The following is a 9,882-nucleotide window of genomic DNA, read 5'->3' as shown; positions in this document are numbered from 1 at the left end:
TCTGGTCCCTAGATTTGACATCTAAATCACATCACTTTTCACATGCATCGAATGGCTTACAATAAGAACACAATTTAACGACAAACACGATTTTTCAAAGATCTCACTTCAGCTATTTAGCTAAACACTACAGGCTATCTGTATCCTATTCTTTTAATCTGCCTGTATAGTAATACACGTGCATTAGGGATTACTTTAACATCTAATCATGACAAAATGTTGCAGTCAAATCACTTAAATCATCCCAGGGTGACCTACGGATATTGATTGTGGCAAACAAGTATTTATTTAAGGAATTTTAAATTTCTACCTACATAGCAATGCATACATATTGGGAAATATACAATGTGTTTCAATAAGGACAATAAGAAAGAAAAAATAGAATCTTTCCATTTTTTAAGTTTTGCCTCAGTTTAGGAGGTGCAACACCATGAACCTTGTAGCGCCGAAAGCTATCAAGATGAATCCTCAAGACATAAAATTAAATGTAAATGGACTGCATTTATATAGCGCTGTTCCAACCTATTGGCCACCCAAAGCGCACCACAATATCGCCTCACATTCACCATTCACGCACACATTCACACACCAAGGGTGGCGTGGGCCATGCAAGGCGACAGCCAGCTTGTCGGGAGCAGACAGGGTTAGGTGCCTCGATCAAGGACACCATATAAAAGATTAAGATAATTATAGGTATATGAAGTGTCACATAAAGAACAGAAGCACCTGTAGGCACCTCCCACTGGGTTCAGTGTGTTGCCATTGATAACCTCAGTGCTGGCGGAGACGATATTCTTGCTTCTCACACACAAACACACGTCTTTAATAAAACACAAACAATCTTTATTGACACTTTCATAATATTTTCATTGCACATTCAAAAGTGAATCAAAGATACCTAAGTGACCTTTAATCTTTTCGTAGAACGTCGAGGGAACCTTAGCAAAGGTCAAAGGTCACGGAATTATGAAGAAATTTCAAAATGCTGCCAGAAGTCCATGAAAACGTGCAATGAAGCTAAATGAACACGATGGTGTGTGTGTGTTAAAGTAGCAGTATGGTGTAGCATAAATCCCAGCTCCGACAATTGAATTCTGCTATCTGACATTATAACAAGAGGGTATGAACAACTCACAAAACTAACACATTTTTAAGCCAAGGTAGTGAAAAAAAAACATTGAGACCAGTGTAGACAAGAAATATGGACGCACAAATTATAAATTAGTTTTACCCGAATTAAAATCCTAAAAACACAGATTTCAGAAGAACTTGAGCAAGCGTCGGTTTCTCGAACATTCAAACTTGTATTAGGGAGGTTATGTCTTTATTTAAGTAGAATGTGGTCCTTCATCTCATCACACACACACACAAAAGCATACACACACACACACACACACAAAAGCATACACACACACACACACACACACACACACACACACACACACACACACACACACACACACACACACACACACACACACACACACACACACACACAAAGCAGCGTTATTGGAGACGAGGAACAGATCTTCTTCAGAATCTGAGCCCTGACAGGTTTAGGGTCTAGATGCACCTGGTCTGAACACCTGACAGGGTTAGGGTCTAGATGCACCTGGTCTGAACACCTGACAGGTTTAGGGTCTAGATGCACTTGGTCTGAACACCCGACAGGTTTAGGGTCTAGATGCACCTGGTCTGAACACCTGACAGGTTTAGGCTCTAGATGGACCTGAGCTTCTGCTTGCTGGACTAGGGACCACTAAAAGATAAATCCACTACAAATTAAACCTAACATAAAAAGCCGTTTTGTATAACATAATAGCCAAATTTTGCTAGCGAAAAAAGTATAGAAAATGGGACAAATACAAAAAGGGGAAAAGTTATGTTAAATATTTTGGAGTGAACCCCAGGACCTGAGCCTGAAGACAAACTGGTCTGGGGACCCCAGGACCTGAGCCTGAAGACAAACTGGTCTGGGGACCCCAGGACCTGAGCCTGAAGACAAACTGGTCTGGGGACCCCAGGACCTGAGCCTGAAGACAAACTGGTCTGGGGACCTGAGCCTGAAGACAAACTGGTCTGGGGACCCCAGGACCTGAGCCTGAAGACAAACTGGTCTGGGGACCTGAGCCTGAAGACAAACTGGTCTGGGGCCCTGGCACCGTTAGGTGCTGATCAGTACTGCAGAGTGGAAACATTCATTCAACTGGGAGACATTGATTCTTACTGGGCATCCATGATTGGATGCTTCAGAGGGACGTTTTTTAACTGAAAACAATGTAAGAAAGTCATGATTCAAGAGAAACGCACAAAACAGCTAACTATCTCTCTCTCAGTAGAATCAGTGGTCATGAGCTTAATTCAGCCCAGCTTCAGGTCAGTGCTACAACCCGTACAAAGAACTTTAATCAAACCGTCCCCAAATAAAATGAAAGGTTCCTTTTGCAAGAAGTTGCTTCCAAAAAAAAGTAAACAGAAGGAGAATCAAGAGGGGATATGACATCATCCTTAGACTGCAGCCCGTGCCAGTCCGACCGCATGTGGGTGATTCTGAGAAGTCACGTGACTTCTCATAAATCGGTCACCATATTTGGGCATCTGGATTTTATTATAGAAGCCTTTTGCATGATATTATAAAAACAGAATAATTTAGACCGTGCTCATCTTATAACTGACCCTCACATCAGGGCTATAGATGGTACAACTATAACAGCTACAACCATTTAATTATCCAGCCTGTCAAAGAAGCCCCACATCGCATATTACCCATCAACTCAGGCCTTCTGTGTTCACTCCTTTGGTTTAATGGAGGGTGTTAGCCTCCTGACCGCGGGGTCGTTCCCTGGTTTACAGGGCTGGTATCTACCCGGACACACAGCGCGGAGATGGGGGCCGCCTGGTGGGGGCAGCACCTGTTGGTGATGGATGGGAGGGGGGGGTGGGGTAAGAGGGAGGTTTTAATGGATAGGGAGGAGGTCTGAGGTGGGGGGCTTGGTTAGGGCAGTGTTCCAGGCCCCTACCCCGGTGGGGGAGGGTCTAGTCCCGGTCCAGTTCCAGGTCTGTCCCGAAGGCGTCGGTGATGCCGGCGGCCGCGCCCGACCACTTGGCGCCGGAGTCCACGAACATGTGGGGGATCTCGCTCCCGAAGTAGATCTTACTGTTGGCCGCGATGGCCTGGAACTTCACCAGCTGCAGGTAGGCTGGGGTCAGCTTCATCTGGAGGAGGAGGGAGGACAGGAGGGAGGAGGAGAGAGGTGAGGGAGGAAGAGGAGGACCAGGGAGTGAGGAGGAGAGGAGTGAGGAGGAGAGGAGTGAGGAGGAGTGAGGACAGGAGGGAGGAGAGAGGTGAGTGAGGAAGAGGAGGACCAGGGAGTGAGGAGGAGTGAGGAGTGAGGAGGAGAGGAGTGAGGAGGAGAGGTGAGGAAGAGGAGGAGGACCAGGGAGTGAGGAGGCGGAGAGGAGTGAGGAGGAGAGGAGTGAGGACAGGAGGGAGGAGAGGAAGAGGCGGAGGACCAGGGAGTGAGGAGGGGTGAGGAGGAGGAGAGCGGTGAGGAGGACCAGGGAGAGGAGGTGATGAGGAGGTAAGGAGGAGGAGAGGTGAGGAGGAGGACCAGGGAGAGAGGAGGAGGAGAGGAGGGAGAAGGTGATGAGGAGGAGGACCAGGGAGAGGTGAGTTACAAAGGAACACCGTACAGGTAAAGGGATTCAATTCAATTGTTCTTTATCATTAGGAGCCTGATTCACCTTAAAACATTTGCCGCAATACTGCATCTGTACTGCAGTTTGCATCATGATCTAGCAGTACTGAGTAGACATGCCCCTGTCTGTAGCATCATGATCTAGCAGTACTGAGTAGACATGCCCCTGTCTGTAGCATCATGATCTAGCAGTACTGAGTAGACATGAACTGTATGTAGCATCATGATCTAGCAGTACTGAGTAGACATGCCCCTGTCTGTAGCATCATGATCTAGCAGTACTGAGTAGACATGCCCCTGTCTGTAGCATCATGATCTAGCAGTACTGAGTAGACATGCCCCTGTCTGTAGTGTTTCATCCATGAGGAGGGACGGACGGAGCGTCCCGGGCTCTGGATGCAGACTTCCCCTCCCTAGAGCTACAGGCCCCCGGAGACCGCGGTGGTCCCACCCTGAGAGAGGAGGAGGAATAGGAGGAGGAGGAGGAGGAGGAGGAGGAGGAGGAGGAGGAGGAGGAGGAGGAGGAGGGCATGGTACTCCAGGGGCTCCCAGAACATCTCAACACCTCCCAGGTGTTTGAGAGGTGTTGAGCAGTGGCGATTCTAGGGGGTGGCCTGGGGTGGCCAGGGCCACCCCTGAAAACTCATCGGCCACCCCTGTGGCCACCCCAGATGTGATAGGTAGTTGGTGAAGTTCGTCAACACAAGAAATACTGTCAATCAATGCGCTGCGTAGCGGTTATCAATGAAGTGCGACATAACATTGTGTGGGGAATAGGTATTTTGGCGCCCCCTCTGGCTGCAGGCGCACACCTGCTCGTATAGATGGAATGAAACCGTCACTGAAATCCGTAGGCCCCCCCCCGCTCCCCGGGACGTAACTACGTACGTTCTTTTCCTTTTTAGTATGCCACCCTAAGATTTGCTGTGGCCCCCATTGGCCACCCCTGGAATAATCTTCTGGCGGCGCCACTGGTGTTGAGATGTCCCCCCTGCATGAGGAGCAGCTCCAAGGCTCCTCTGCTCCTCAGCGAGCTCTGGTGTTGTAGATCTCCGTCATGGTCGAAGCCAAATTAAACGATTACAGGAATTTATTGGATATTTTGCATTTGATTATCCATTTTGAATAGTTTGCTGAAGGATTTATGAATGAATAACATCTGGTTGGAGGCAAGGAAGGTGCGTAATAGGGGGCGGGGGGGTGTGTAATACTCTGATGAGTAGGGCTGGGTATCACTAGGTACCCCACGATACGATACTATCACGATATTTTACCCACGATAACGATAATATCACGATACAGCGATTCTGCGATTATCGATATATTGCAAGAAATTTCACCCACGATACATCACGATATCTGTCACTGAAGAAATTCAGAATTTATTACAAAAACATTTTATGCAAAGTAACAGAAAATTAGAAAACAAAATAAATGCAGAAAACATTTCATTGCTTAGTTTCATTCGCTCTGTTTACAGTGGATGTATCGCAATGGCGAGGCGCACACAGCCTTTAGCCGTGTTCTGTAAATATTCTAGAACACACGGGAGTCCTGGGCCCCGTTTCCCGATAACGATGGATCTTCGCTCGTACGATCATTCTCCCGATGGATCTTGCGATCCATCGTCAATTTCTTTGGAGCGTTTCCCGAAACTCCTCTTAACGTGAACGCGCATTCGCTGCACTCACGACGTCGTAGGATTGTAACTGTCTACTGACACGGTGCTGAAATGGGCTCCGTAGGAGGGGGAGACGCAGGAATGTCGCAGGAAAATTGTGTTAAAAAGGGTTAAAATATATCCCCATCAAGGACAACAGCAGCCTACAAAAAAAATAGACTGCAATTATATGAATGCTAAAGACATTAAAACACAATTGATTAGGCTTAAACTGACATACATCAGTCCTAATCCTGAATGCACTGTGCGTTTCACGGCATTTTCCCCCCTGAAATAATTCCTCTTCACACCTGTGAATAACCCGGGAGACGTCCATGATGAGGAATACAACGAAGCCCACCGTCTGGCCCGGTGCATCGTTGAGCGCACGATCGGGAGGTGGAAGTTGCGCTTTAGATGCCTTCACAAGTCAGGCGGAGGGCTCCAGTTTTCGCCGGCCAAGTCATGCGCCGTGATATGTGTGACGGCTATGTTGCACAACATTGCAGCTAAGGCTGGGGTGGCATTGCTTGAACCGGAGGACGTTGAGGACGATGACGATGAGGAAGATCGGTGTGAGGACGGCCTCCCTCATAACTACGCGGCTGGTTTTCATGCGAATCGAATAGTGATTGAGACTTTTTTTAACCCCCTCCACCCTCCCTCATGTCACTAAACATTCCCGTCAACGTGACCAATCCCCACCATATCCCAGCCTTTTGCCTGCTTCTTTGCTTGTTTTTTTATAATTTTTTTTATTTCTTTATTTTTTATTTTTTTTAATTTCTTTAATTTCGTTATTTTTTATTTTTTTGAATTTGTTTAATTGAATTTTTTTTTTACATTATTTTATGCTACGTTTTATGAGTAGCCTATGTCAGTCTGCACAAATCCCCACACTTTCTCTCACACATTTTGAGTGCCCTGCCTGCGCAAACATTTTCTGGACTGTCCCGTTTTATTTTGGCCATTTTAACATCTTTATTAATAAATAAATTAATAATCTTTATTAATTACCAAACTAAGAACATAAAGGCGCAATGCGTTTTAATAAAACGCATCCAATATACGGAATGTCCGATGGTGACGCCACTGAGGCTATAGCTGACGATGCTCTTAGCGTCCTACGAGTACCTACGAGCACCCCTGGAGTACTCGTTAGCTACGAGCGTTTTCAAGACGTTCGTGACCAACGATGCTTTCGGGAAACGCGGTGAAAACTCTACGATGCCCTTTCGACGCACTTCACGATCCACTTAGGCTAACGACGCTTTCGGGAAACGGGGCCCTGGAGCTCTATATCAAAATATTATCATTTATACCACGGTCTGCGGGAATACTCGATTCTGATTGGATGCAGGGTGTGCATTAACTCCTGATATACGGACACCTGGACAAGTAGTTCCGTCAAATTGTCTGTTTACCGTTCTCAATTAATGCGCTAGCTGGCGTATCGTCTCTAAAATAGTAGTAACCATAGCAACGGGAAACAAAACAAAGCTCAGCGGACTATAATACCTCCCGCTACCTCCCGTTCTAAAGTCGTAGCTATGGCCCGTCCTAATTACTGGAGGAGTGAACAACGTTTCCGTTGCATGAGAACCCAACGGGCGTGTAATGGTGGTTCCGGGTATTAGTCAGACCCTCAGGCGTAACCAGGCAAACAAATGTATGTTTTGTGGAAAAGTTTATATTCGGATTGTAAAACGCATGAAAATATAAATTAATGGTCTTAATTTGGTCACCGTTGGTAAGTGACCGTGGTATAAGCGGGATAATGCCCTTCGAGGTGTCCATTATCAGGAATTAATGGACTTCGCGGAGGCAACCGTCCTCCGCTTCGCGTCGGACGGTTCACGCCTCCACGTCGTCCATTAATTCCTGATAATGGACACCTCGTCGGGCATTATCCCTTACATAGCCTACATAGATATCTATATAATATATATTATATCCGCCAAAAGATGTGTGATCCGATATTATGAATCTCAAACGACCGCGTTGGGTTCTCCGACGTTCCTGGTTCTTCAACGTCCTCATCAATGTGAAGTAGACCGAACCACGACAAGGAGGAGAAAGGGATTGTTCCCGGGCAGCGCTTAGGCACCTCCGCCTCCGGCGGTGGTCCCTCAGCGGGTCTCAAGCTGGAGACATTCGCCGCCAACAATCCCTTTCTCCTCCATGTCGTAGTTCATGTTCTTGAGGGAGTCAAAGCCAAAGTTCCTTCCCCCCAATTCATTCTCAACCTTGGCTGAGATAACCCCCAATACGAGTCTCGTTGTAGAAATACCAGAGACGAGAGTCCGACAGAACGGTTATCCAAATAACAAGGAAGTGTACAACACTTGCGATACAGTCCTGGAGCTCTATATCTAAATAATATCATATAATACATAGAAATCTAAATCATTTAATACATATTATCACGGCCAAAAGCGGTGTGCGCCTCCAGACGATATAATGAATCACAAACGACTTTGTCGGGTTCTGCGACGTCTCTGGTTCTTCCAGTTTCACATCAACCTGAAGTCGACTGAACCGCGCGCTGCCGGCTGCCCGCTGCCGGGCGATGGTGCCTCGCGGCAACCGGCGTTATGACGCAGTTCATGTACTTCAGCCAGTCAAAGCCAAAGTTCCTTTCTCCCAATTCCTTCTCAACCATGGCTCAGATAACCCCCACGACAGTCTCGTTGTGGAAATACAAGACACGTCAAAGAACCGACAAGAAACACTTGCGTTACAGTGTGTGTATTCACACAAACACACACACATGTGGCGCTCGCACGGTCGAGTCTCATTGGCGGGCCAACGTCTCTGGGCGGGCCAAGCAGAGTAAGGGGAGGAGCTGAGATTCCTGATGACGTCAAGAATACAGACATTCCAAATCAGCGCACTTGAGCCTCCGTTTTTTCAAAGGCGAGCAGAACAGCTAGTGCTCGTTTTACACCAAACGCAAGTTTTAGCAATTGGGGGACCATAGGCAGGCTAGGGGAACTCGTATTTATGTTAGAAAACCTCATAAAGTGAGATTTTCATGTCATGGGACCTTTGAATATCGATATTTGGCGTCAGCATATCGATAACGTCCCGCAAGACGAAATATCGCGATATCGCTGAAGACGAGGTCAAAACGAGTACGGCTCAGTCCAGGTCACGCCCACTTTTGGCAGTGGAAACGCGCCATTGGCTGCGCCCAGGCGGGGAACTGCGTTCCCAGAAATACAGCCACACTGTTTAAGCAAAGCAACCACAAATATGCAAATCTATGAGCAGGTAACGCAGCGGCTGGCTCTGCTCCATCCCGCGGGGCCCTTTGAGACACGGCCCGAGGAGCCTCTCCCCGTCCTCGCTGAGCCGTAAACAGTTAACGGCTGAGGCAGCTCTGTTTACAGGACCCCGCTCCTCCCGCTGCAGCAGCCAGGGTTACGCAACACGCAGAGCCCCAGATCAGGAGCAGATGTTGGGGAAGGCTCGCGGTCTGAACCCCTCACCCCCTGAGAGCCTCGTGTTTCCGCTCCCCCGCAACGTTTTCATGTTCATTTCAGCGCATGACTTTAGATTTACTGCAGGGCTATTTCTAGTAGTCCCCGGGCAGACATCCCGGCGGGCCCCTGGGGTGTGCTCTCTGACGGGGGCCCCTGGGGTGTGCTCTCTGACGGGGGCCCCTGGGGTGTGCTCTCTGATGGGGGCCCCTGGGGTGTGCTCTCTGATGGGGGCCCCTGGGGTGTGCTCTCTGATGGGGGCCCCTGGGGTATGCTCTCTGATGGGGGGCCCCTGGGGGTGTGCTCTCTAATGGGGGGCCCCTGGGGTGTGCTCTCTGACGGGGGCCCCTGGGGTGTGCTCTCTGACGGGGGCCCCTGGGGGCGTGCTCTCTGACGGGGGCCCCTGGGGTGTGCTCTCTGATGGGGGCCCCTGGGGTGTGCTCTCTGACGGGGGCCCCTGGGGGTGTGCTCTCTGACGGGGGCCCCTGTGGTGTGCTCTCTGATGGGGGGCCCCTGGGGGTGTGCTCTCTGATGGGGGCCCCCGGGGGACTCACCTTGTTGGCCTCGGCGAGCCGGTTGGCGGTGTAGAACTCGGCGTCGGCCCGGGCGCGCTGCCTGGCCAGGAAGCCGGCGTCTGTTGGCACGGAGACGGGGTTCGCACAAACAACTTTATTTTTCCGGGATTTTTTTTTTGTCAGGACACATAAACATTTACAACAAGGGCCCCGAGCAGTGGTTCTACCCAAAGCCACTTACAATAAGTACATTTGTCAGAAGACGGAGGAAGAACAACGTATCTCTGCTGGTACAGTGAGGATGTTAATAAAAACAAGGGCCAACAATAACAGTCACTGGGTTAACCCAATCCCATCATTCAACACCACAGCCCGGATAAGACACTACACAATGCTAAGTGCTATTATTAAATACCAGGAAAACAGACAGAAGGGGAGAGTTAAAGGTTAAGACTATTAAAGAGGCTGGTGGCGACTGTTGAGTCAGACATGTGTGAGCGGGTGAACTGTGAGGCTGCACTGGGCCC

General features: G+C 48.8%; 1 protein-coding gene across 7 annotated transcripts in view; it reads right to left on the bottom strand.

Annotated features, from left to right (window-relative positions):
- Window positions 1-9,882, bottom strand: part of LOC115554725 (erlin-2) — a 40,048-nt gene that overhangs the window by 9,868 nt on the left and 20,298 nt on the right. Inside the window, exons 11-15 of one of the 7 annotated variants that reach the window (XR_003978642.1) lie at window positions 9,395-9,474; window positions 2,126-3,216; window positions 2,088-2,095; window positions 1,952-2,057; window positions 822-1,913 (exon numbers count right to left, since the gene is read on the bottom strand). Coding sequence is in view for 1 of the 7 variants with exons in the window: in XM_030371556.1 (XP_030227416.1) it covers window positions 3,037-3,216; window positions 9,395-9,474 (260 nt within the window). In the remaining 6 variants the exon portion in view is untranslated. Of the gene's footprint in view, window positions 3,217-9,394; window positions 9,475-9,882 lie in introns of those variants that run through there. The other 6 variants (XR_003978641.1, XR_003978640.1, XR_003978637.1 and 3 more) reach the window with 6 other exon arrangements.

Source organism: Gadus morhua, chromosome 11, assembly GCF_902167405.1.
Source record: "Gadus morhua chromosome 11, gadMor3.0, whole genome shotgun sequence".
Classification (NCBI taxonomy): Eukaryota; Metazoa; Chordata; class Actinopteri; order Gadiformes; family Gadidae; genus Gadus; species Gadus morhua.
The sequence above is the reverse complement of the archived record's forward strand: the minus strand, read 5'-3'. Positions and strand labels throughout refer to the sequence as shown.